The sequence below is a fragment of the Varanus komodoensis genome, unplaced genomic scaffold, assembly GCF_004798865.1.
Source record: "Varanus komodoensis strain SLA01 unplaced genomic scaffold, ASM479886v1 scaffold48, whole genome shotgun sequence".
Classification (NCBI taxonomy): Eukaryota; Metazoa; Chordata; class Lepidosauria; order Squamata; family Varanidae; genus Varanus; species Varanus komodoensis.
In genome coordinates this window covers 4854360-4881424 of record NW_025336059.1, presented here as the reverse complement: position 1 = coordinate 4881424, position 27065 = coordinate 4854360, and the positions used below count along the sequence as shown (strand labels likewise).

Genomic DNA, 27065 nt, shown 5'->3' with positions numbered 1-27065 from the left:
TTTTAGATTAATAAAGCTAATCAGAGACTAACAGTAAATGTGTAACTCTGTTAAAGCAAACCAGTTCAATTAGCGGAGCAGCATTAAAAGAGATTTCTGGTCTGCGTCGTGCTTAAGGGCCAAACTGGGTTAAACTGGAACCGAACTTTTTTGCAGTAATTTTGCAGCTGGTAGGACTCAGCATCTCTCAACCCTGTGCTCTGCAGCTGTGTCAGCTTACAGTACTGAGGATGGATCGTTAGTGTGGCTGGGGATGAGGGGTGGTGTAGTCCAGGTTGGACTGGGCCGTTGGCAAGTGGCTCTTTTGCCTGTGTTTTGTTTTTGCTCATGGCTCATAATTTTAGACTGGGGCCTGTTAGTTTTGGATGGAACCCCAATCCTATGCTTGACTGCTTGGAAATAATTCCCAAGTACAGGAGCACAACATGCCAAGAGCAAGTGAAGAAGAGAATGATCTTCCTTGGGGGGCTTTTTGGGGGGGGGGATGGGGTGTCAATTACACAAACAGAAGTTCTGAGAAAGCAGGGCACCTCAGTTAAGGTGCTTAGACAGGAAAAGTGCTACAACTCTCAACCCAGCTGAGGGAAAATTGACTTTTTTCTGTCCAAACATTCATCAGGTTGTACTTGTAAGGAAGCTTGTAAAAGCTATCAAAGAAAATGCAGTAAAAATGAAGTTTTCAAAAGGCTAACCTGTTATGAGTGCATGTGAGCGTCTTATAGGCGCACAACGCTCCCTTCCCTGGCAACCAGCTGGCCCCCAGATGTTTTGTACTACAATTCCCATCAGTCCCAGTTAGCTTGGCTAGTGGCTACTGTTTATGGCAGTTGATGACACCATGACACACGCCTTAGTTTTTAATGTTATCTTGTGGCCTGATGTTGCTTGCCCTTTAAAGACATTGCTTTCCTTCAGCCTTACACCACCCCTGCAAGGTAGGCCAGTATTCTCAAATCACAGCCAAATAGTCTAACTTGAGAAATGTTAAATGTCAAAGCTCCCCTGATGTATTAGGCTCACATTTGAAAACAGGGTCAGAGGGTTTCTGCTTAGCTACCGCGTGCGTTAATCTCCTACGTGCAGTTACTCAAACATAAACTCCATTGTTTTCAGTGGGATGTATTCTGAATACAGATTGTAGCCTCAGTCCCTTGACTACACCAAATGTATCTAACAAAGAAGAAAACTTCTTTACAGGAAGCTTAATTTTGGTGCACAGATTGTAGCCTCAGTCCCTTGACTACACCAAATGTATCTAACAAAGAAGAAAACTTCTTTACAGGAAGCTTAATTTTGGTGCACTGATACTGGGAAACCTCTGATGGCTAAGTGCTGGTAACAATCACATGGCTGGGTAATTTTCTATCCAGGAGTCATACCTCTTCACGGGGAGCAGAATGCTGAGAGGTTGTGTCTTTTGGTGGCCACAAGGACTATTTCAGTCCTGAAGCGCAACGAACGTTTTTCTTGGCGTCTGCAGCCGCCAGTCCCTGCTCTGTGGTGGCTCCTACACGCCTGATGTGTTAGAACAACAAAAACTGCTTGCCGACTGTAGCTATTTCGCTTTCTCGGCAGGTGCAGTGTGGCATTTTGTGCTCGTTCGACCCCATTGATTTGATGCGATTTAATTTGAATCCACCACTGAAACGCAGTGGATTGGGCTGCTGCCGCTTCCCTCGCCCGCCACTCGGAGTGTGGTCGTTTGGGGGCTCGCTCAGCGGTGTTGTGGGCAGCCTGCCTTGGCTGGAGTCCTAACATTCGGGGGCTCCTCTGGATCACCCCAGGATGAGTTTTGCTTGCAGCCCCCCCCCCCCCTGCCCCCTGCTAAATCTTCCTGCCTGCAGTTCTTTTTTTCTGAAGTCACATGCTCTCTTCTCCCTTCTCCCCTGCCCATTCATCTTTTTTAGAAATAGGGGTGTCCTTAGGTAATGGGGTCCTTTAAAGGCGCACCCAAACATAGAACATTGGCAGATTTGTGCTTGCTTGCTTGTCCAGCCTTCAACCCTGAGCCCTGGATCTCTTCAGTACCCAACTCTGGCTCTGGGGTCTGGACTATGCCCCCAGGGTGGGAACGGCCCCACTGGCTGGCAATATTGTTTTATGAGTTCCCACGGGGGAATCTGTTTGAGCACTATCAGGAGAGAGCACCCCGGACACGATGGATCTTTGAACTGATCCAGCAAGGCAGCTCTTGCTCATTTAGAACCACAGTCCAAATTCCAGATACTTGCCTCTTGTTTTTACTCTTCTGTTTGAAACAACCCTTCTTTCCTTTTTACTCCAGGTAGCGCCTTCCTTTGCTCAGATTCAGTGCAACAGCAAGAACGAGTAAGTGAAAACCTTTCTTACAAGGCCTCTTTGGCAGGAATTGGCCTCTTTGGAAAGCTTTCTCTTACGGAAAGAAGGAAGCTTTAATTCATATCTCACCAGGGCCACAAACATTTTGGGTTCCCATATCTCCCAGTCCCCATCATTGTAGAGATTAAATATTGGCCTACCTTGTCTGGCTGTTGTGAGAATGAAAGCTTTGCCATGAGTCACGCTGCTTTTCTTTGTCCCCAGGTGTCCTCAGCAGGGGCCCAGCTGGACAAGCTTGTGGTATGTTTGGTGAGTTGAAACCAGTTTTGTACCATGTCCTCCTTTGCAGCAACCTTCCCAGCCTGGCTGAGGGATTATGGGAGCTGTAGTCCAAGATGCAAACAGAGTGCCAAGTTGGAGAAGGTGGCCTTGATCTGTTTTGGCAATACAGAACCTAAAAGCGTAATTCTTCCTTGTGTGTGTTGCCTTTCCTTCCAATTTTTGCATGGGAGCAACACTCTTTAAGTTTCTGTTTACTTTTTGGTCACGGTTGGCGCATTTTCCAGTCCTGTGACTTGCAGTGGCAGCTTTCATTTCCCTGTGAAAAGGGAACAAAGCAGCGATGCAAACAGGGAGATAAGTATCTGGCTTGGCCTTCCGCACCCCAAGCACCCGACCACGTCAGAAGCCATTTGTAGCAAAGGTTGCCCGACAGGTTTTGAGTTGCTGTTCAGGGGCGTGAGAGCCAAGTTTTAGAGCGAGCTAATATTTAAGGTAGATGTGATGCAGTAATCCAGAAGGGCTTCCAGTGAATTCATTCTGAGGATTCTGCATAAGAGCAGCATCTTCTAAGTCACATGGATTCTCACAAAATAATAGAGTTGGAAGGGGCCATGAAGGCCATCTGGTCCAACCCTCTGCTGTTGTAGGACACCCATTTATACCATCCCACTCAGATGGCTGCCCAGTTTCATCTTGAATGCCTCCAGTGTGGGAGAGCCCTCTACCTTTCCAGGCAGCTGGTTCCACTGCCGTATTGCTCTGACAGCGAGGAAACCTTTCCTGATGTCCAGCCAGAATCTGGGTTGTTGCAACTTGAATTGATTTATTCCGTGCCCTGCATTCTGGAATCAGCAAGGAGAGATCTTGACCTTTCTCTTTGTGACAGCCTTTGAGGCACTTACAGAGGGATATCATGTCCCCCTCAGTCTTCTCAAGGCTGAACATGTCCAGTTCTCCCAGTCTCTTCTCAGTGTTTCCAAACCCTGGATCATCTTTGTTGCCCTCCTCTGGACCCTTCCTAATTTTCCTGAATCTTTCTTAAATCCTGGTGCCCGGAACTGGACACAGTATTCCAGGTGAGGTCTGATAGGGGAAAGACTATTTCGACAGGGTTGTGGACCATTTTGTTTTCCTTCTGGAACTGTATTGTAAGGGTACCAAAATATGTCGGAAGCTATGACAGACACCTCCTTTTAAAAAGCACGGTTCCTTTGCCATGTGCAATCTGCCATTTCTGGGAGAAGTACTGCTCCTTCATTGTCCACTGAGCTAAAAAAAGGAATGCCCCAAAAGTCCCAAGCCAGTGAAAGTTGCTGAAACTGCCTTGCATCCTTCTCCAAAAGGGGGAAGCATCCGGTTATGCCAATGAACAGATGCTGGGCGATCCATGAAGCATGGGCATATGAAATGTGATTTAAGCATGTACTTGCTTGCCTTTGGTGACAGTAACTCCTCCTGTGCCCAGCAAGCAACGGTAGCGCTCTGCCCATCCCTGCCAGCCCCCAGCAGGCCAGTGAAACATGCGTGCAGGCTGAGAACATTTCTGTGGTTCCGTTTCCACGGCTGCTTCAGCGGTGCCGACCGTGGGGTGTTTTTGCGGGTGATTGTGATGGTTGAAACCAGAGCGCTGTGGATATAACGTGGTGGGAAGCGGCCTCTGTCGGGAATTGGGTCTTGGCTGCCCGGCTGAACCCATTTGTGGGTCTGTCTAGACGAGGAACGTCTCCTCTGTGCCTTCCCCAAAGTCCCCTCTCCAAATGAGGGCTCCCCGGGACGTGGCTGAGGGAGCGCATTGGGCTCAGCGGGGTGGGTGTCTGCTGGGGCGTCTTCTTTGCGCACGTTGGTGCCTTGGAAAGGCCCGTTTGCACCTTGAGCCTTGCATGTGGCGCTGGCATGCTGCCAACCCCCGCCCAAGAAAGCAGTGCGGGATCACGGCAGGCCACCGAGTACGGGACGGCAGCCACCAGCCACGGGGGAGAGCCATAGCCCAGCGGCAGAACCCCTGCCTGGCATGCAGCAGGTGCCCGGTTCGATCCCCACCGCCTGCAGCAGGGCCAGGAGAGAGACACCCGCCGGACTCCCCGGAGAGCTGGGCCATTGTTGTGCCGGAGCAAACTGTTGTATTCCCCTGATGCATCGAGCGTCCTACCTGGGCCAGGCTGGGGGCTGGACTGGAAGTCCCCTCCGTGCCATGAAAATCTTTGCCACAGATGAAGCCCTGTGCTTTGAGCTTTGAGCAGCTTGGCAGTTGGAGGGGATGCGGGCTTTAGCCCCTCCTGCGGTGAAGATCAGGAACGCCGTGCGGCTGCCCTTTGGAGACAGAGAGTTAACCCACCTCTCCGCTGGCTCCCACGCGATCTCTCCTGACCCCGTTCAGTTGCCCACGAGGGCCCACCCCAAATTGGCAGGCAGATCTTCTTTACTCCCCCGCTTGCTCCAAATGGAGCGTGTCCGTCTTCGCCCGCTGTGGGGGATGAGCCCGTGAGCCTCGCCCACAAAGGGCGGATTCTTTCCGCCGTGCCCACGATGCCGAGTTCAGTGGGTCACGCCCCGGGCTCTGGACTCCCCAAGTCCACATCCACGCAACCTGGGTGACATAGTAACTTGGAGCAGGTGCCGGCGGGCTTTCTCCGTGATGGTGAATAAGTCACAGCGATCTTGCCAAAGGCAGCGGAACTGTCAGGCGGCAACCTGAATTTTTCCTCCGGAGAACCCAGGGATGCCTCACGCTCTGGGGGTGAGGTCACACTTCCTCTCTCCTCCCTCTGGTGGAATGCTTCGTTGTACAATTCCCTCTGGCTCTGCGAGGTGATCCAGAGCCTCGGAGCAGGGGAGGACGGGGCGAGGTGCCCCCGCTTCCCTCGGGGCAAGCAAGTGAGACGGGGCTGGGAACACCTGCCAGGCCTGGCGCTGGTGGCTTCTCTCTCTCATCCCAAGGATATTCTCTCTAGAACTGGGGTCGGCAGCTTGCGGAGCCTCGGTTTGGGATTCGGGAAATCCGCATCCTGGTCCCCGCTTGGCCATGAGGCTCACTGGGGGGATTTGGGCCAGTCACGGACCCTCAGCCTAGCCTGCCTTAAGGGGTGTTGTGAAATGAGGTGGAGAAGGAAGCTCACGGAGAGCGCCTCGGCTCCTCCACCAGCTGGGGCTGGAGGGAGGAAATTGTCGTGTGCGTCTGGCTTGAGACGGCACTCTTGACTTAACTCCCACGCCGGCTGCTTATCCGTGCCAGTCCCATCCGCCCTGCAGGAGTGAATCCCGGGGCATTTCCTGGATTTCCCCATTCCAAGGCTCCAGGAAAGGAGGCAGGCCCTCGGCGGAGTCACACCGGGGAGGCTTTTCCGCGTGAATCATGGGGAAACATCCTCCAGGCACGACGCAGAGAACAGTCCTGTCCCAACCCTTCTGCAGGGTTTGCGTCGTTTGGTTTTCATCCCCCCTGTGTGGTGCTTTCCTGCCCTGTAACTGCATCGGAGGCTCTCGGCAGCTCCTGTGTAGCCTCCGGTGCCTGGCCCTGCCTAATCTTGGAAGCGAAGCAGAGTCAGGCCCGGCTGGGACCAGGATGGGGGACGCGAGTCCTGCACTGTTGGACCCGACAGCCGCCTGGGTCCCTCCCACCTCCATGATCCTGTGTTAGGAGACCTTCATAAATAAAGCAGGCAGCAGGAGAAGAAGAGTCACCAGAAAAATTGGGCACCTGCTCGAATCTTCTCCTCTCTGGACTACTCCTCCTATCCTCCCCGGGATAGATGGAGATAGTAGTGCAGCTCCATTGGAGACCAGCCGCCTCCAGAGCGAGGAGCCGCCTCCGTCTCCGCTTCACACGTCCTAGGAAGATTCTCACTGCACCAGCTAACGTGGCCCCCCCCCTCCCCTCCCCCCCCCCCCCCCCCCCCCCCCCCCGCCCCCCGGGGTGCCCCCCCCCCCCCCCCCCCCCCCCCCCCCCCCCCGAGCTCTCCTCTCCAGCGGTGGCAAGTATCCCGGCTCTCAGGAGCCAAGGAGAGCCCCCGAGCCTTTTTTGGCAACAGGAAGCAGGTGCGGGGATTGCTTAGTGCGTAACCGAATCTTCGAGAGCCATGGCAGCGGGTTTCAAACAATGCAGGAAGGGGAAATGAAGCTTGGGACTCGCGTGGCGACAGGCATGGCAGGGAGAAGGCAATCCTGGCTTCAGGAGCTTCCCAGAGATAGAAAAAGAACTTCAATAAACTTCACTTATAGATAGATCATCTATAATCTGTACCCTCAGAGGGCTGTGCGAGATTGATCGGGAGGCCCAAGGGCAAATCCGCTTGTCTCTCTCAAATCTCATTAGGGATTTGAAGCACCTAATTTTGGAGTGGGAAAACGACCTTTTGCTGCTGCTGCTGCAGTGAGGCCACCAGGTGCTGGTAACCTTTCCGCCGCAAAGCTACCAGTCCCATCCGCCGGCTCAGCACAGTCCGCCGCTCGCCCGTCTCAGCTGCAGGCTGTGCGGCATTGACAGCCCAGAGCAGGCTGCAGAAGTGCAGACCCCTGGAGTACCAGCCCAGCCCTCCAGAGCTTCCCAAAGGGCCCCCCGCCTTCCCCCACCCCTGCTGCCAGCCACGGATCATTTGGTGGCGCCCTGGCTTTCCTGCAGTCGTTCCCCCATTCTGAAAAATCAGGATCTCTCCACCGGGGCTTAGATGAGAGAATTTCGTCTAAGGCCAGCAGCTTTTCGCTTGCACCCCACCTCCCACCGCAGTCTGGCCTGTGAGCCGAAAGAGATCCAGCCGCCTTGTATTAAAATGACGCTTCTCTGCATCATCTCCCTGCAGCTTACAGTTCCTTGCAGTACCCCCAGAACCTCCTGCTTCCCTTGTCCTTCAGAGAGGGGGACAGGAACCTGGGAAGCCCTCCCGCCTACAGCCTCTACGCCATCGAAATGCCGCCGTCCTACGAGGAGGCCATTCGTATGGCCAAGCCCTCCGTCGAGGCACCGTGCGCAGGCCAGAAACTGGGGAGCGCCCCCTCTGAGCCAGCCGCCCCCATGGAGGCAAACCCGCCCCCGACATTGCCCGAGTCGTCGGAGAGCAGCGTCGAGGGGCTCCCAGAAGGCTCAGCAGTTCCGGAAGCTTCCACAGAAGAGCAGCCATAACTGTGGGTGGAGAAGAGAATGTGGACGGAACGGCTGCGGGCAAGAGAAGCTTCGCGTCTGCGCACTTGGTTAGCCAGACAGGAGGGCGAGACGCTGGTTGTTGGACCCATAGCAGCAAACTTTTGCATGGAAGGAATGTGCCCCGTGGTTTGCGATCGCTCTCCAGTGACACTTTGGAGGAACCCTGTGAGCTGGCGGGTTAAAAATAATCCTCTCTGTGAGTGTCGATCGCCGCAGGACGCCATGTGGAACAGGATGTGTGGGGCGTGCAGCCATGGGTTGGGTGGGGAGTGAAAGAGGCCCTTCTCGGGGCTGTGTGCAGCCAAGCCAGTGAAACGTGGCCAGCCCGCGCGGGCACCGGACCGACCAGCGAGGTGAGAAACTAAGTGCGACTTTGCGTCTCCTTCTTCCAAGAAGACAGAACTATCCAGCAAATTGCTGAAAATCTGGATTCGTCGCTATGTGACGACAAGCGGCCTTTGACCCCAAGGCCTGTTTTAATGCACTCTGGGATGATACGACTGTGCCAGTTGAAAGGTCAACTCCATTGTAAATAGCAGCCCCTTAGACCCAGTTTAGGAGGTGGGCTCCACCGCTGTTGCAAGTTACAGTTTTGCATTCAAGAAAAAAAAAATCTGTTCTAGGCTTAACATTGTAAATATAAGTTGGAGTAGAACACCTCTGCTATGGATTGACTGCCAGGGGAAGGAACTTGTCCAGAGCCCAAAAGCTTGCAGTTCTCTGCTGGGGGGAGGTATTGGGTGGGCTTGGGACTGCCCCATAAGTGTTGCAGGACTATAAACAATTTGTTAGAGGAAAAAGAGGCCTTTGGAATACGAATCGACAAAAGATTAGGATGAGGGAACGGGTGGAAGTACTTCAGGCTGCAACCTTTGGTCATTGCGGGACCTTTCTCCTCGCAATCCTCGCACGAGCAATCACCAGCCAACGTTTTGAGCCACGCCACCAGGTTTCTCACTATTTGTTTCTCACTATTTCGGGCCTTTCTGAGTGGTGGGGAAGTGGCTACCGAACTACCAAGACAAGCAGCATGTCAGACTGTAGCCCTGCCTCTGTGACTTTTCCCTTCTGTTTTGGGTGTTGGGAGCAACCAAAAAGCAACCCCAGCTGCTCTTTCTCCCATTTTCCATTTTCATCTGCTATTGTCCTAGCAGAGCTGTGGTTTCCTGCTGGTGTTCGTTACCGTTGGTCCTTCCAAAACAGACGAAAAGTATCTCAGCCAGGCTCTTAGAGACAAGAACCCCTCCTGGTATTTTCTGGGCCACCATGCGCTCTCCCTGTCTTCACAGCTCCTCTTGGAAGGGGCTTCCCTCCTTTCCACCCTCCAGTCTCTTAACTGCAGCCTTCCATAGATAAAGGAAGGCCTTCTTCACACAGCCGAGAGTAAGACTATGGAATTCCCTTCCACACAGTGTTGCGACGGCCACCATCTCGGACAGCTTGAAAAGGGTATCGGACAAATTCGCGGAAGAGAAATCTGTCTGTTGCTCCCAATCCAGTGGCTCTAAGCTACCTCCACAATCAGGAGCAGTCTGTCTTGTGCCCCCCAGGTGCTGGGGAACATGAGCAGGAGGGTGCTCTTGCACTCAAGTCTTCTTGCTTCTGTGTTTCCCCTTAGGCCACGTTGGACTAGACAGTCCCAAGGGGGACGCCTCAGGCCTCCTTTAGTGACACCAAAAGTCCTGGAGAGTCCCAGGGTGGGAAAGACTGCCCTACAGGAGAAAGCTTGGGCATTTCTCATCGTACTGCAAGCAGACGTGTGTCATTTATCGTGCCCTTGCACGGACTTAAGATGTGAACAAGGTTCTAGCATTTCAAGCCAGGAAATGGCTGGTGCGGGTTTGGGTGGGCCAGATAGGATCTCTGGGGCTTCCCCGTTGGCCGTGAGCTTCCTCGCCATGCCCCTCCTTGGCTCCCGGCAAGGAAAAGCGCTTCTCTCGGATTTGCAGCTGAAACCGACTGCTTTCTCTGCAGGTAAGAGGGGGCATGGCTTGGGGGGGAAACGGCAGTGTATGTCAGCCCTGTTGGCTCATTCTGCTTGCTTCTGAGTAGGCTTCAACCTGCTTGGCTCCTGTTTTGCGCTGCCTAAGCTCCCTCTAAGCTCTCTCACAGCTGAGAACGCTCCTTTCTGCCCAGTGCCAGGAATTCACACTGACTGCAAGTTTCCCTTACAAGAAACTACAAGTGGGAAGCAAAGCTGTTTGTTTACTTAAACTTTTATTGCTGCAACTCTGACACCAGGGTAAACTGTTCCGTTTCCATCTCTGCGATGCCCACAAAATGAAGCCTTCCGCGCCGCCCAGCTTGGGTAGCCACCGGAGTGGCGGAAACATCCCTCCAAGGATCCCAGGAAGTTTTGTGGCATGAGAATTCAGTTGAAGGGATGTTTGCCCTGCTGTGAAGACTCATGATCAATGTTGCACCACCATACTGCAAATCCGGGCCGAGTCAAGCTTTTCCTCACATCTCTCGGTTCACGGCGTTTTCCCAAAGGGATGCTGAGCTTTCTCGGCCAAGATGTTGTTTTTCTCTCCGAGCGAGAGGCTTGCCATTTTGTGGATTTATATTGCAAGAAGTAAAATGGTGGGAGTGGGAAGATGCGTTGAGAGAATCTTTGTTATCCACCTGAGCCTTTCTTCCGGTTGGCCTTACTGGGTCAGTTTAAAAGATTCGCCTGTCATCATCGCTACGAACTCTGGTGAGGTGAAACAAAAACAAGAAGCTAGAATCGGGGAGTGCTCTTGCTCCCAAGCCCCCATTCTCTCCTCCTCTTCTGCCTAAAAATATTCTCAGTCAGTCTTTGCCAAAATACGTCCAAGACGGCATAGCCCAAAAGAGTATTTTTACTGCCACCCAATGGAAGTTTTAAGGAGCTGCAAGAGCTCGCCTCAGTCCTATTAATCAACAAACTCAAACTTGCTGTTGGAAAGTTGTTTCAGAAAGGGGGTCTGTGGTAGAACCAGGGGCTTCTTCATTAGCAGGAATTCTGTTCATCTGCCTTGGCCCCAAATGGCAATTCCCACAGTGGCTGGTGGAAAATCAATTTCCCCAGCAGCAACGTCTCAGTATTTTAGAGTGACTTGGCTTTGAAGAGGCCAGAAAGCCCCAGCAGCTTTAAAGAAGATCTGCTTCTGCTAGAGCTGGAAAGGGTTGGAACAGGTGTGTTGATACAGAACCACTTCATCGCCCGAGTAGGCAGCTGGCTGGCGACTGGGACTAGGGGCTACTTAGCTTGGGGTTTTATTACAAAAACCCGGAATTCTGCCCATGAGAGCTGGAGGCAACATGATGGCTGGGAAGGTGGAGCTAGATTACAAATGGTGGCATGAAAAGGTGGAGCTTATACCCAAATCTACGTTGCAATTGCTTTCCAACCGTTGAACCCTGCAGTTGGTTTGGGAAATGGAAAAGTGGTGCTCTCAGCTGAAGCAGGCATGGGAAAGCTCTTCTGGCTTGGAAGGCGATGTCTCGTTTGGGAAGGGTTGTGAGTCCTGCATTCTGCAGTGGGAATGCTCATATCCAGGACCAAAGCAATGTGGGAGGGACCAGGTAGAATGCATACCTGTGTGGACACTCACCTGGTGTGCGTGTGTGTGTGCACTCACTCACATACACACCCCAAGCCTCCAAAACACACCTCAATTCCATGCATGTCTTTTCTAGGAGTAAGCATGTGTGCAGACAGTTAACCAGGTGTCCGATTATGCATTTTAGATTATTTAAACAGGTTGATCCTAATTTAGAGTCTGTCCACGTTGGCTTAAGGAACGATGGTTCCTGAACTATGATCCTGCAGTGATGAGCAGAGTGTTAAATAAAGTCTAGAAGATGCAGGAGGGGTTTTGTCCAGAGCAGTGCGTGAGGGTCTGGCTTCTCTGCGAGAAACCAAGCCTTTCTCAGCCAAGGAGACGTTACAGAATGTTTACAAACACTCCACCTTCTCCAAGTGCAAGAACCGCTCGGCAGCCCAGCGTGACTTTTATTTTCCTAGCCAGAAAATGACACAATCCTGGCTACCCGGGACTGACCCCGCTTAAATGCAACATCCCGGGGCCTTTGACCCAAGTTTGCCTCCCCGAAGTCGCTTGCCAAGACCTCCCCACCTGCTCCCTCAGCTGAATTCATTTTCCAATACCTTCATAGTCGATGGTCCCATCTCCATCCTTGTCAGCTTCCTTCATCATGAGCTCGGCTTCCTCCTCATTCAGAGGCTCTCCGGCGTTCATCAGCACATACCTAAAAGGCAGCAAGCGCCAAGGGGCGGCCGTCCAGGTTACCTGCCACTCCCCCTCCGTGCGCGGCGGCTTTGCTCACCTTGCCTGCCCAAGAGCCGCCGAGAGTATGTGTGTTGTCCCGATCAGCTCAGAACAGTCTGGGGAACGAGCCCAGGAGGGATCCCCGCGATGCCCCCACCCTCACCAAGGCACCCGCTGGTCCACCGGCAAAGTCTCCGGGGCTTACTTCAGCGTGTTCCACTCAATGTAGCCTTTGTGCTCCTTATCGAAGACTTTGAAGGCTGCTCTCAGCTCCTCATCTTGGTTCTTCGTCTTTTCGTGGTAAATGCCCATCAAGACCAGAAACGCGTCACAATTGAAGGTGCCTTTGTCTGCGGGAAGGGAGCAAGATCTTCCTGTTTCTGAATGTGTTTCTGGATTCCCACCCGCCGTGCACCAGGGATGGGGACCTTCCTTGAGGAGGGAAGGGAGTAAGCGCTACACAACACCCTGCTTTTTCAGAGTCCTGAAAGTTCCAGGAAACCTTACAAGATCTGGGCAATTCCATGCAAGATTAAGAGCTGTGTAAACATCCTCAAGACATGGCTATAAATTAGCCTTAGTTTTTCCCCTATCGTGTCCTCCTCCAGGAATAGCCCTTTAGGGGAGATGATTATATTACACTATTTCATCATCAGTATTATTGCTACACTGCTTTTATCTTCTATCCGTTTTTCCTCTTGAGAGGAACGCAAGACACCCTTTGTAGTTCTGCTCTGCACTGAATCCTCACAACCGCCCCTGAGGGTAGGTGAGGCTGAGCGTCAGCGACTGGCCCAGACCCATCACTGCTGAACAGGAAACAGAACCTGGATGTCTGGAGTCTTACACACTAACCACTATGCAACACTGCCTCTCATAACAGCTCCATCATGGCTGAGGGCTGGTAACGGGCTGGAAGTCTCCAGTGAGTTTCATGGCTGAGTGAGGACTCAAACCCAGGTCTCCTGGGCTCCAGTTCTGTGCTCTAACCGCTATTTTTTATTTATTAGGGGTATTTCTAAACCAACACAGGGATTCAAACCCAGACTTTTAAGAACAAATTGTCCCAAGCCTTGGACACATCTGTCTATTTCTATTCAGATTTCTACTCATTCAGATTTCTATTCATCACAGGGTCTTTTTTTCCTGTTTTGGGGGACTTTGCAAATTTTGGTAAATTCTTATTGAACCCGCAACAGCGTTTCAACTCTCCCTGGGTCAGCACGCTTCCGAAAATCCCGATCCAAGTGGGTGTCCTTACTCTCTTTGTCAACATCTTTTGCCATCAGGGTCAGTTCTCGTTTGGTAGGATTTATGCCGATCAGACTCATGAGTCGCTCCAGCTCACTCGTTTTCACGAGGTCGTTTCCTTCTTCGTCGAACATCTCAAAGATGCCCTTGTACTCGGTGACCTGTTCCGGCGTCAGTGTTTCCGTCTGCGGAAGAAGGGAAACGCCGCATGGGAAAGGAAGGACAGGGGATGGAAGCTACCTGCTTGCAGGTGGAGCTGGCTGCAGCAATTTCTCTGCAAGGGGGGGTGGGCTGTAGAGATCGGAGTGCTTTGGGGTTAGAAAAAAGTGAGTAAACCCGAAAGCAGGAATGAACTCCAGCACTCCTCAGGCCCTGCCTGTTATCCGGATGAGCGCTTTTGGTTAACTAGATAATGCCCTGGATGGGGGAGAGAAGGAAGCCAGAGTGCTGACGGCTAAAAAGGGGCACACCAGCTCCTAGCCTCTCTCTTCCCTGCCCCTGCACTTCCTCTTTGGCCCTCTAGGGGGCCCAGTAGCGACCTCTACAGGTGGGTAGCAGGCATGGTCTTTTCTAGCTACAAGGAGGACAGGATGGGAGCTCATCCATCAGCTGCTCAAATCACAGGATCTCAGAGGTGGGACTCTGAAGAATCCAAGCATTTTCCACATGACCTCTAGAGGCCTTCCTAAGGTGAATTTGTAGTTCCAGTGGCTAGAATTGCCCACAACCCAATTCATGACCCGTGGCTCCCCTTCAAGGCCATTTGGCTCCTTCAGCCACAGAGCCAAACCACTTTTTTGGAGAAGCTGTGGCGATTTGCACAGGAGGTGGAAAAGCAGCAGTGGAATGTACTCGTACCTTGGCAATTTCCAGGAAGAAGGCAACGCATTCCAGCCGTTTAGAATGGGGGAAGAAACCCCACAAAAGCTGGGAGACCAGCAAGGACACAGCCAGGGAGGGACAGAGGAGGGCAATCACTAGCCAGCAGCAGTGCCCACCTGTAACGGGTGATGCCCACGTGTCTGCCATTTTAATCACCCACCATGCCCCACAGCTGTAGGCTATCTGGGGCCTTGTGTGTGATGAAAAAGTGGCTGGTCTGCAGAAATAGTCAGATCTTGGGAGAGGTGAGAGTGGGTACTAGCCAGCTTTCTGGGGGGCCCAGAAATTTCCAACCCCAGTGTTTCAGCCATGGGTGTTGAGCCTCAGTCCAGGGATTCAACGCTGTTCCTTCTGGGGTCCCCATACACCGCCCCCCCTCCCCGGGCCAAAAGAAATTCAGCACCCATGCTGTACAGTTCAGATTAAGAAGACCTGGGCCCAGCTGTTCCATGTCCTTGGAATTCCATCCTTCAAATTCATAGCGCTTACAGGGTTGTTGTGCAGGCAAAACACTGTATGCAGGCTTAATTTCCACATCCCTGGGCCAATTTGGGCTTCAACCAGGGAGTTTCCAGCAGAGGGCAGTATTGTGTAGCCCATGTGCCTCTGTCTCCCCAGAATGAATTTCTCAACACCGGAGGAGCTTCCGAGGTGTCTTCGAGAGGGACTGGGGCTCTCCCGTTCATAACTGAAAATGTCGTTTGCCTAACTCAGCATCCGGGTCAGATGCGGGGGGTTTGCACCCATCGAAGTTTCCTCTTACGGGAGTCTTTCCCCTTTTTGGAGAAGCTCGCAGAAAGACGAGCTTGGAGAGAGCGCGTGTGTGTGTTCGCTTCTCGGAAAGACTCATCTAGGACTATTCAGTGAGACCTTTACAGCGGTGACAGAACCCAAGCAATGCTCCATCAGAGCAACCCTGTTAGAAGAAACCAGTGGGAGCACATGTTTTAAATATTAAACATAATCCAATTAAATACATTTCCATATTTTTCAGAAGGTCCAACTGTGCTGGATCCAAGCCAGGTACAGCTCCCAGCACCCATGTTCTCCAGCAAGTGATTTATACAGGTAAACTGCTGCTGATTCTGGAGGTGGCATTGAGCTATGAGGACTAGAAGCCTCATAGTCTATTCCTCCATGTATTCATCCAATCCTCTTCTGAGGATGACCAAGTTGACAGCCATCACTGCGTCTTGTGGGAGTGAATTGCACCGTTTCTCTAGGCTTTTTGTACCGAAACGTTTCCTTTTCTCTCTCCTTTCTCTCCTTTCCTTCTCTTTCCTAAGCTGAGGAGTCCCAGGAATGCTTGAGAGACACTGTTTTGGTTTGGCTTGGTTCTTCTGAGAAGACCCATTGATGGACACAACTCCACTTTTGGGCACTGGAAGCCCCAAGGGAGGAGGTTCTGGTGGACTTCTGAGGTCTGCGCAGGTGGCTTTCAGAAGCATTGGGCAATCACGCCCCTACCTTGTCACCAAGGAGACACCAGGAGAAACTCAGTATGGTCCTACATCCGCTCACCGATTTCGGCAGGGCCTTAAAAAGTCCTGGGCTTATCTGAGGAGTCTTCATAACCTGCAGCAAGGCCATGTTTTGACAGGGCTGCAGGCTGTAAAATCAATATTCTGAATGACAACAGTTCATTTTCCAACTGCTTATCCATACGTACTGAAAGACAGCCTTGCAAATACCCTGGCCTGATAGACCAACAAGAGGGTCCAGGATCAAAGCAAGCCGGAGCTTTCCCTGGAAGCAAAACCGACAAAACGGAGGCTGTCGTAGTTGCGACACATCATGAGAAGGCAAGACGGGGAGAACAGTCGCTGAGGGATGGTCTAAGATTTGGGGGCTCTCCCTACAAATGTCAGAGAAATCCCTCGCATTTCTAACTGCTACACCTGGGGGGTTAACGAAGTACGATAGCGATGCAATTCACAGGTCTGCTTTCCCTCTGTGTGGAAATCCCATTTCGCGAGTCTGTTAAACAGCTATTTAAGAAAATTAAATCCCCCCTCCAAACCCAACAGGTTTCCAAAGACGTACTCTGAAGACATCGAAGGGACTAGTCCTGGGCAAACTTCCTAAACTTCCTAGAGAATCAGTTTTCCTAGGTGAAGCCAAGTTCGAGGAGGAAAACCGTAGGGTTGCAGTCTTCACTTAAGGGTTGCTAAAGTAATACCTTTCCCCTGGACCATAATTCTGTGCTTCCCATAAGTCGGTTGGTAAGCAGAAATCATTCAGCTTTCACACTTCGGATTTGTCGGATACATTTCTTGGCTCCAAAAAGGAGGGAAAAATACACATTAAAAGTGTCTTCAAATATAGAATTCTGATACAAGGGTTTGTGGATAAATATGCATCTTCAGAAGACAGGTAAGGAAAGGGAACAGAATAGGACACATCTGAACTGAACACAGAGGTTGGAAACAGTTTTCCCACCCGTTCATCCGCATGAATAAGGATGACACACAGAGAGAATCCCTGGATGCCGAAAACATAACAGGGAGCCGCAATTCTGATGGGGAAAACTCACCATTTTCCTCGCTGCGGTTGTGGCTGGCTTAAGAAGAGGCGTGTGAGCTGGCTGGGGATGGAATGGTGTGTGAAGATGATAAAGAGAGTGGAGTCTCACTTTTACAGCCGGCCAGGGCGAGCTCAGGATCCCATGGGGACAAGAAATTTGGCAACCTTTTATGGAAGTGAAGGTGGAGAAGCCTATTTTTGGAGGAATATCTTAACAGCACCTGCTACGTCTTCGCTTATCTCAGAAAGAGATCCACATTTCACTTGGTGTGTATTATTTATTTACTGCACTTACACGCCACCCAATAACCGAAGTTGCCTGGGCTTACATCCCCCAAGAATGGAAATAAAAGGAATGTGGGGGAACTATACAATGCGGCCCAAATGCAATTAAAAACAACCTAAAATCCAACACAAACTTTAAAAATGAACTAAACACATTGAGCACATGTAATAAAACAGTCCAGCACCACCTCCGGTCCTGTCCATACACCCCCTTTTTACAAACAGGGACGGGTCCTTTAGAGATGCAGGATTCTGGTCAAATGCAAATTAACACCACCCTATCCCAGGTCAGATTTCGGGTGCAATCCTTGACCCCCAGGGAAACATGACCATTTTTCTGTCCTGGGCCACACTCTCTCTGGGCGAGGGGGCCATGTGCAAGGGGAGAGGGTGTCCATTGCTAACAGGAGTGGGCCACCCCTCTCTCTCTCTCTCACCCACCCACCCACCCACACCCAGAAGGCTGAGAAGGAAGAGATGCTCAGCTCCACAGGTCACAGACAGCCTCTTCCTCTGCGCCCAGGTCCACCTCCTTCGCCCTGTCCTTCGCCGTACGTGCACACCTGGGGAAGAACATGCTGTCTGGCTCCACGGGGCTCGATCTGGGCAGCCATCCGTGGGGCTGCTGTGGTTGCCGTCGCTGCTGACGGCAACCGTGACGTCCTCGTCTTGCGGACAGGAGTGCAGCCGAAGGCTTTCACGACCTCCACGGGGCACTTCTTCTGACAAAGCGATTCGGAGCGCCGTTTGCAAACGACGGAGCAGGGGGGCTCGAGGGACCCCAGGGGGAAGGGATGCGGGTGCGTGTGTGTCGCAGGGTGTGTGGGAGGGGGAAATGGAGCAAAAGGGAACCATCATGGGGTCTTTCACGGCCCCTTTCTTCAGCCCGCTGCTGCACTAGCTTTTCTTTTTTCCCTGCACTTTTCCTGCAAAGCATCTTTCAGCATGAAGTGGCATTCGGGGGAGAGACCTTCAGTCTTCTCTTTCTAAAAAGCAAAACAGCCCATGTTGTCCCATCAGAAAAACCCACTGTCAGGAAATACCTTTATTAGAACCTGCTGAAATGTCAGAAAATAAGTAGCATGCTTTTGCTTCTTTTTCAAAGCATTTTAAATGCAAGAGGGGTGATTTTCTCTCTGAGTTTTGCGATGCTGAAAAAAGCCCTGGAGTGGTGAATTAAATTAGAAATTAAATAGAAATGTGTTGCAGCATCTTAGCATGGTCCACGCTGTGGAAAACAGCATCATGGGAACCCATGTGCTGCTCAGGTGTTAGCTGTGGGTTATTCAACCGGGCTTGGAGCAGACAGGTGTTCACATATAGGACGGTCCTCTGTAAAAGAGGACGCATGGCCACTCTGCAATAAAATGCGACGGGAGCACGCACTAGACAAAATAGGAGAGGAATTATGTCATATCAGTATGAGGCAGGCTTTATAAGAAGTCCTAAATTCATTTTCCGGGACCTCGAGCGAAAAGGACAGAGGCCAGGCAATAAGAAAGATTCTTTCCTGCTGTTTAGACCCTGCCAAGCAGAGCAGACAGTACTGGCCTCTAACATATGGCTCTTGGTTTGGTCATTTGCCTTTTAAAAAGATGATTTAACTAATGCATTCTGCAATTCTAAACACTTTTATGACTTGCTCCTGCACACCCAGGGGGATTTCCTTCCTATGCAAAATCCAGTGTAAGAACTTTTGCATGCTTAGCAGCATTGTCAATCCGTTGCAATTTTTTTTTCTTTTAAAAACCTGGTCGTACTCCAGGTGTAACCCAGCCCTTCCCCCAGTAATCCTTTTTTGAAATTGCCACAAGCATCTAATGTCTGCAGAGCTCCTTAATGCAAAGAAGAGCCCAGCTTGTCAAGGAGGAAATAAACAACAGTGCCGATGAGCCGGAACAGTCTTGTGCAATTGCTAAAACAGATCGCAGAGTAATCATATTGCAAGCCTAAGGTTTCTGCGTCCTTCCCCTGTCCACTAATGCCAAGTGGTGTTCGTCCACGCAAGGCAAAGCTGTCTGCTCAGTGGCCATCAACACGCGGATTGCGAAAAACAGCTTTCAAGCCAGCTTTCGCGATCTCTCCTTCCCAAGAGCTGCAAGGATGGGGTTGGTTGCTGGGTTCAGGTGATGAATCAGGGGGCTGCTGGGTTACAAAAACTCACGCCGGTGAGCCAGCAACCTTGGGGAAAACATTCCAGGTTTGCAGAACAGGACAACTCATCAGAGGTGGCAGCCCATGGTCTTGTGGACCCAGTGCTAGCAACTCTGCGGGATTTCGGGAGAGGATTTCTAGTCTTTCCAAGCAGGAGAGGAGCCCTTTGCAAGTCTTTGCATGCAGGAGGTTTTGATTGCCTTCCTAACCCAGCAGGACTGGATAAATCCATCTCGGTTCCCTGGAGAGGCCTTGCCCCAAGTTGGCACCAGCAAAGCCGGTCTGGATGCGGAAGGGACTGGCTCATTCCATGGCAGCGTCCCACGTCACCCTACCTGGAGAAACCAGGGAATGGATCTGAGGCCTTCCGGGTGCCGGACAGGTGCTTGACTGCTAAGCTGCGATCCCTTCCTTAGTTACCAAACAAATACAGGAGGGAAGGGAGCGGGAATAACCAAAACAAGAAGGAAATGATTCCTGTCACACCCAGCCTGGCCACTGGATGGAGATGGAGATTTGCATTGTATTTGCATTTGCAAATTTCCAGGTAGAGCTACCTGTTTTGAAAGAAAGAGCAGTGCAGCATTTCCCAGCAGAGCTGTACAGAGGTGGCCTATGCACAGGGCTAGGCCCAGGATGGGCACCCTGAGGCTCTCCAGATGGACTGGCCCACAACTCTACCCTCCCTCTCAGCCGCTGTGCTGGCTGGGGCTGATGGGAGTCAAAGGCCAAGCTTTGTAGGGTGACACAAGGTCTCCACGATGAGGACTGCTCTCTGGCAATGCTGCAAAGAGAGGATTGCGCTCCCTGGTTCACGTGTTGGACCTGAGGTCCAGGAGATCTGGGTTCCAGTCCTCCCTTGGCCATGCGGCTCAGTGGGGGGCTTCCGACCAGTCACAGACCCTCAGCCCAGACTACCTCTCAGGGTTGTTGTGAAGGTAAAATGGAGCTACGGAAGATACTTTGGGTTCCTCGTAAGAGGAAAAGGTGTGGGATAGACATGCAACATAACAATAACACCTCTGGCACTGAACTTTCCAGCACCCTTGCCCAGCTGCACAGGAGGCAGGATGGGGCCCGAGCACCTGATCAGCTACAAATTTTGAGTGCCAACACACCCTTTTGATTACTGCATGTACAGGCCGCTCAAAACCTGTTTCAGAATTCCTTGGGGAAGGAACGGATCCAGACTACCGGAGCACCTGCTGCTGCCCTTAAAGATTTAGCAGACCATATCCCAGCTGGATGACCATTCCCAGGAGCAAAGAGGTTTTCGACTCGTGCACCAAATAAGGGAGGCTGCCAGAGAGCGCACATGTATTTAGAACGCCGTCAAGGGGGTTGAAAGTTAATAGCTCTGAAATCTGCTAAGTTTGCTTCTGCCAGGCCCAGGAGAAAGTAATGCCAAAGACGCCATGGGGTGAGATAGCTAACAGCCTGAGTGTTGCACAGACACTCCTCCAATTCTGGATCTGTCGAAGTCTGAAAAAGTGCCACAGATTGTGGACGCTGCTGCTTGCTCTCTAGCCATCGCCGTTGCCGGTGCAGTGGCAAAACGGGCTTCGGGACCAAAGCCAGGCCCAAAATGGCAGCTCCGTGGGCAGAGCTTTCTGCAGCTGCCCAGTAACTGGATGGGATAGACACGAATCTGCAAGTGGCCTTCCCCAACCTGGGGCCCCATCCGATGTCCAGAACTAGAACACACAGCATTCCTGACCACTGGCAATGTGGCTGATGGGAATGACTGTCCCAAAGCACTGTGCTGGGAAATGTTCTTCTCCCACATTCTTTATGCAATGCATCCTCAGAGCTGGACATCAGAGCAATTGGTTAGTATTCCCATTTTACAGATGAGAAAACTGAGGCTAAGGGTTCTGCACGGCCAGGTGTGGTGGAGGTAAGTTCTCTCCCCATTCCGCTTGCTTCCCAAAGTAGTGGGAATCCGAAGCTCTGAAAAATCTTCTGCAACTCATCCACTTGTCTGCCCGTCAACCCCAATCTCTCTCCTACTGAGCCTGGGCAACGGTGAGGTGCCAGAAAGATTTTTTTTCAATAGCGGAACAGGGAGTCATGCTTCCAAGCACAGTGGAAACTGCTCCTCCAGCTCTGCCAGCCCAAGGAAGGACATGACATGTTGAAAGGACAAAAGCAGAGCTGCGGAGCTAATTTCCCAAAGAAACAAAAGCACCGATGAGCCAAATCCGACCCAGCCTCGTGGGACTCTCTGCTGCCCACCCCCTGCACAGTTGGTTTCTTGGCAATGCTTTTGAAAGGCTGCCAACATGGGTCTGACCGGGAATATTCAGCAGCATGTGAAAGATTTCCACTTGGACTCAGTTGTCGGTTGCCACCTTTCCAGATACGTCATTTGCCGCCGCTGCTCTCTGTTTTGCTTTCGCTCTTTCACTTGTCCCCCTCAGCTCAGGGTTTTGCAGCTGCACCTGGGGATGGCAAGGGAGTCCCCTTAGGTTTCTTTCCCTAAAGGAATGCAAGGCCCCAGGCAGGACTTTTTCTAGCTCTACCTAGAGATGTAGTGGACCGAAACCAGAATCTTTTGTATGTGAAGCATGCATTTTGCCCCTGACCCCTGCCTCGTCCCCAGCTGTTGGAGCCGACACCCCCTGCACAACATCCTAGCCTATTTCCATGTATTTATGCATATGGCAAGCTTCTAGTCCTCATGCCAGTGACAAATGGCCAGTCCTTGCAGTTTTCTTCTAGCCAAATCATGGTGATTGCTTCCCTGGACTGGACAAAGTGTGTGCGCATGAGGGGGGGAACTGCCTGCCCGCCCACCCTCCCGCCCGGTTTGCTTGTAACGAAGGTGATGTTAGGGGGTGACTCGCTGGACCTGGAGCCCTCAGTGCTTCCATTGCAGCCCCAGATTTCTGGAAGGCCCTCTGGCCAGCACTCTTCTGCATCTGATCCTCCAGACTCTCCGGCTGTTCACTCACATGCGCTTCACCTCCCGTTCTTTCTGCCCAAACCCCCTTTTTTCCTGGAAGCAAATGCCCCTCTCTGTCTATGCAACCCTTCTTCCAAGGCAACAGGGCGCTCCCAGACGTGCACGCAGAAAGCAGGCAGATTAGCATATGCAAATGCACCCTTTTTCTCCCCGTGGCCCTGAGCCCCAGATGCTCGAGCGCTTGACCCCTCGCATCGCATCTCGCTCTTCTGAATCCGCTATCCTGTTGCAGCCAGTTCTCCGAGCCGCTTTGGCGCTGCTAGCAGCCACCCCGCCTTCCGCAGACCCCCTCCCCTCCCCTCCCCTCTGCCGAGGGAGGCAGCTGAATAAAATTGCATTGCGCAGAGAGAGGGATGGTGCCAGTGCACGCACAGAGAGAGACACACGCCCTACTCGCCTGCAGGCTAAAAATAGCTCCCTCTCGCCCGCTCACGCAATTACAGATTTTCCACAGCTGTAGCCTCCACTCTTCTGGTTCAGCTGGTTGGAGATATTCGCTCTTTGGGGCTTTTGAAAGATTGTGATGGGTGAATTGGGATGGAAGCACCTTGCAGGGAAGGGAGGAGAGGGGAGAGCTGTGGGGCCGAGATGCTGGCTGGGGGGGGGATGGGGGGGCTGGTCTCCCAAAAATGGCCCCTGCAAGCACCGAGGAGTCCGGCTCGCTTGTCTGCCAGGCTCCCCACACTTCTGCATTCATAGAAGCTCCCCCTCACTCTAAATTTTAGGGAGACCAGCATGCTGCAAAGAGAAGGCCCACGCCCCACGCTGGAGATCGGCTCTGCCCTTGCTTTCCAGAAAAAATGCCCCAAGAGCCACTCCGAGGAAACTCAAAATGTGGCTGCCCGCAGCCCAGGGCTTTGGTTTGACGTGTGCCCTCCACAAAGAAGACGCTGGAGCGGAAAACCCTGGGTTAGGATCTGCCTTTGGGAATTCCGAGCCCTCCTGTGCCTTGGAGGGTTCGGAATTCCTGGGCATGTTTGCGCTCTCCTTCCAGCAAGAACAAGACCAGCTACCTCTGAACTCGGAAAGGCAAGCGATGGGTGTATGAAACAAGCAGCCGGTGAAGTCAGCCATGGAAACGACCCCACATGTCGTCCCTGTTGTGTCTTTCCTCTTCCGCCAGGTGGCACCTGGAGGTGCCGAGGTGCCTCCCAGGGATGAAAGACGGAAATTCTCTGCACAAGTGATGGAGCTTGCCGGGTGTGTCTTTGTGTGTGTGTGTGTGTGGGATTCCATGTGACCAGCCCGACCTCACTGCTGAGAGCCACTCCACCAGCAGGGTGATAGACCTGCCTGGAAAATCCACTCCAGCCGCCGCTGCACGGAGGAGGAGGAGGATGCCAAACCGGTCCCTCTCGGATGTGGCGGTCCACGCTGGCTGCCGGATCGCGCCTGCTCGGGACTGGAGAAGCATGGCCCCCTTCAAGATCCGAAGAGTGGATCTTGGACTCCTCGGGCAGGCCGGGAGCATTCCCCAACCGGGCTGTCTTTCCTTCAGTGCTCGCACCCCCAGCAGGAGCCAGCAAGTGCCAAAAAGGTGCGGACCGTTTGAAAAATACACGGGGGAGCTCCTAGAAGGACTCTCCAGGCTGGGCTGGAAACCCCCATCAGTGCTGGGGAACTTCCTCCGGTGTTTGCCAGCTGAACCCAAAAGCCACGGGCCAGTACCTGCAGAACTGTCCAAGGTCCTGAACCTGTTTGAGCCATTTGAATGTGCCTGAGCCATCTCTCTCTTGGGATGCTGGAAGCCCGGATGAAATCGGACAATAAGGGATGACCTCCAGCGTTTTTCTTGCCTTGAAGAGGTTCGTCCCGCCTGCCTGCTCCCCTATCCCTCCCTCTGGAACCTCTGTGGAGGACCTGAGTGCCCAGTTCCCAGATCCTGGACTGGGTGCAGCTGTTTTGGCCTTTCTGAGAAAAGAATGGATTGGCCCACAGACCACTTGATGGCGGGTCGGTCTCCTTTTGCGGGGGGGGGGGGCAATTAAGTGGTGCAACAGAGCATGCCCCCAGGTTTTTGCCCTGGCCCAGGTGAAGCTGGGCAGTCACCAGACCCCTGCTTGGGAATAGAAAAGCTCCACGAAGGATCCAAAAGCTTCCAGGCTCATGGCTGTCAGTTTAACATCCACCAGCCAAACCCTGGTACAAAAGATACATACAAGTGAGACTTTGGAACCCGCGGATTGTCTGGGGGCACCGGAACTGAATGAAGCTCATGGTCTTTCCACGCAAACACCCATTCCTGGTGACCTTGAGCTTCCTTCCCCTCAGAAGTAGGATTTGGGGAGCAATGGAATGGCTTTATTGCTAACCATTGGGAGTCAGCAGTCCTTGCAAGCCACCGGAAATCGCCAAGGAAGTTTTTCGCTGATTCCAGTCCTCCTTCCTCTCTCTCATCACAAAAGCATCCTTCATACTCTTCCTCAGCATCTGGCGATCTCCAAAGAGCTCTCCTGGGTCCTGCAAAGATGACCCTCTCTGACCTTTGTCTCATTATGACGGAGGTACAAAATGTGCAGTTTGGCAGCCCCCCCCCCATCTTGTCTGGCCGCCCCCCAGACTCCTAGCACTTGCCTCCCCCGGGGCACTTACGAATCCGTGGGGTTCCTCGTCTTTCCCTTCACAACAGTGACAGCTGGGGTAGAGGCACAATCCTTTGGTTGCTCAGGCAGAAAAAAAGGCCTCCACCTCCCAGCATGCCCCAGCCAGCAGAGCCTTCTGGGGCATGCTGGGAGTCCGAGGCCTTCTTCTGCTGACTGGGGCAGCCTGGGAGTTGCAAGACTTTTTCCTGCCTAAACTTGCTCAGGATTGCCATCCCCTGGCATACCTAGGTGGGGGAGGGGGCATGGGGTAATTCACTGTCCCGGCTCTGGATTTATTTATTTATTTTATTTATTTAGGAAGCTTCTATGCCGCCCCATTCGCTGAAGCCTCGGGGCGGCTCACATCAATAAATAAATAATTACAATATAAATGTGGTTGAATGTCTCCAACCACAGAGCTGGGATTCTGAATGTGGAGAGCCCTTCCTGCTCCCCAGGGCACCTGGAGCAGAAATTTATTTTATTTTATTTTATTTAGAATATTTATATGCTGTCCTGTTGCGAAGGCCTCAGGACGGCTTACATAGATAAAATAATAAAAACATAGCACAAATAAATTACAGATCCACATTGGCTGCAGTTAAAAACCAATATTTCTAAACCAATATTAAAAGTTATTAAAATATTACTGGAATAAAAAGGTCTTAGCCTGGTGCCGAAAAACAAATCACGACGGCGCCAGGCGGACCTCTCTGGGGAGCGCATTCCACAGTCGGGGCGCCACCGCAGAGAAGGCCCTCCTCCGGGTACTTTGCCTCCTGATGTCTCTCACGGAGGGTTCCCGGAGGAGGGCCTCTGCTGCTGATCTCGGGGGGTGGGAGGGCAAATACGGAAGAAGGTGTTCCTTCAGGTTCCTGCCCTGGCCGTGTCTCCAAGGTCACAAATGGACCTCCGAGAGGGAACTGGTGGGAGGTGCCCCCCCCCATGGGGCCAGCACCTCCCACCACGTCCAGAGAGACTCCTGCCCTCCCTCCCTCCCTCCCACTTTGCGATGGTCCACCTGGATGGCTGCACACAGGGGTGGGGGCCCACAGGCCGTGCCCCCTCCTCTAGTGCAGCATGAACTCTGCAACACCCCCCAGGTGTGACACGGGGGAACCGTTTTGCCAACCTGCCAGGGTCTATTTGTGCGTTGGGAAGGTCAGCGACCAGTTGCCCTGCCGGGCCTGCGGAGGGGGGGGTGCGAGAGATCATGCCAATGTCACTTACAGGGCCCGCCCCTCCGGTTCTTGCACTCCTTAGTCCATCATTGCATCATCTTGCACCAGTGCCGCTCTGGCACGCAGGAGCCGTCCGTGGTGCCATCTCTCTGGCTACCCTGCCTTGCGGATTTCTCTCAGTTGAGAGGGCTGGTCAGTGGGAGCCCAAGCGAGGCTGCCATGAGCAAGTTGCCGGGGGAAGAAGAATCCCAAAGAGAGCCAAGACCCCCCCTCACAAATCGGTGGGAGCATGTTTTTCTGAGCCAAACTGCCCTGCAGAACGGCCGCAAGAAGTATAACTCTTAGATGAATGCAAACCAGCATGAGACGAGGAATGCCCATGTCTCATCACTGAGAAAAGATGGGGCTGCTTATCACCTCTGGGCACCTAATTCTACCCAGATGTTTCTCAAATGTCCTAGTTTGATCATGCTCTGGGGCTGCCCCATTGCTGAGAAGCCAGTTCCCACCACTGAGCGGCAAAACCCAGGTGAGAGGGTGCTGAAGCAGTCAAGTAACTTCAGATTATGGTGGGGCATTAATTGAAATATTTTGGCCCGCAACACCCAGCATTCCTTGCAGTCCAAAACATCTGGAAGATCAGAGCTTGCCCGCCCCTGCTTTAGACTCCGCATGCGCTGGCCTGGTGTTGAGGACAGTGGGTCTTTGGAGAGTAATGTGTAGTTCTTCCGGCTGTGATGGCCCAGGGCGCTTAGTGGGCAGTGCAGAAAGGTGTGCCTCATAAAAGTGGGGAGCAGAATATGGGTCTTGCTTGTCCTCTGCCCCACACAGGCAACGTGTGGCCTGGATAATACCTGTATTGATCCTGCGTGCGTGTTGGTGCTTTCAAGGTCGGCGCCAAAGGTGGGCCTGGGCACCTGTCCAAGGGCACCTGTCTGGGCACCTGTCAAAGGGCCTGTGCCCCATCTGGACATTCTCCTCCCCTGCACCATCTATATATTCACCTGTCTTTGAGGTGAGCCTCAGTGCTCCTTCGCCTTGACCCTCTTGCTGTCGATTTGGACAAGGGAGCAGGTAGTGAGGAGGAGGAGGAGGAGGAGGAGAGGGAGGGCCCAGGGGATATGCCAGCCGCTGTGCCGGCCCTACCTTCACTGGACGTCTGAAAAAGGCTCCTGCCTCCCAGGGGGGTGGGCTCCCCTGGCCAGCCTTGTTCTCCTGGACTGCCTGTTGCTCTCCAAGGTTTTGGCCAGAGGGCGACTCTCTGCCCAG

At 52.6% G+C, this 27065-nt stretch overlaps 1 protein-coding gene across 1 annotated transcript; it reads right to left on the bottom strand.

Moving 5' to 3' along the window:
• Positions 1 to 10356: 10356 nt before the first annotated feature.
• On the bottom strand, positions 10357 to 15696 carry CALML6 (calmodulin like 6). Its single transcript, XM_044445313.1, has 5 exons — positions 15628 to 15696; positions 13235 to 13409; positions 12179 to 12323; positions 11853 to 11953; positions 10357 to 10412 (listed from the first exon to the last, which is right to left on the bottom strand). The coding sequence occupies exons 1-5, from the start codon at positions 15694 to 15696 to the stop codon at positions 10366 to 10368; spliced, it is 537 nt and encodes a 178-aa protein (XP_044301248.1). The 3' UTR covers positions 10357 to 10365.
• Between the last annotated feature and the right edge of the window lie 11369 nt (positions 15697 to 27065).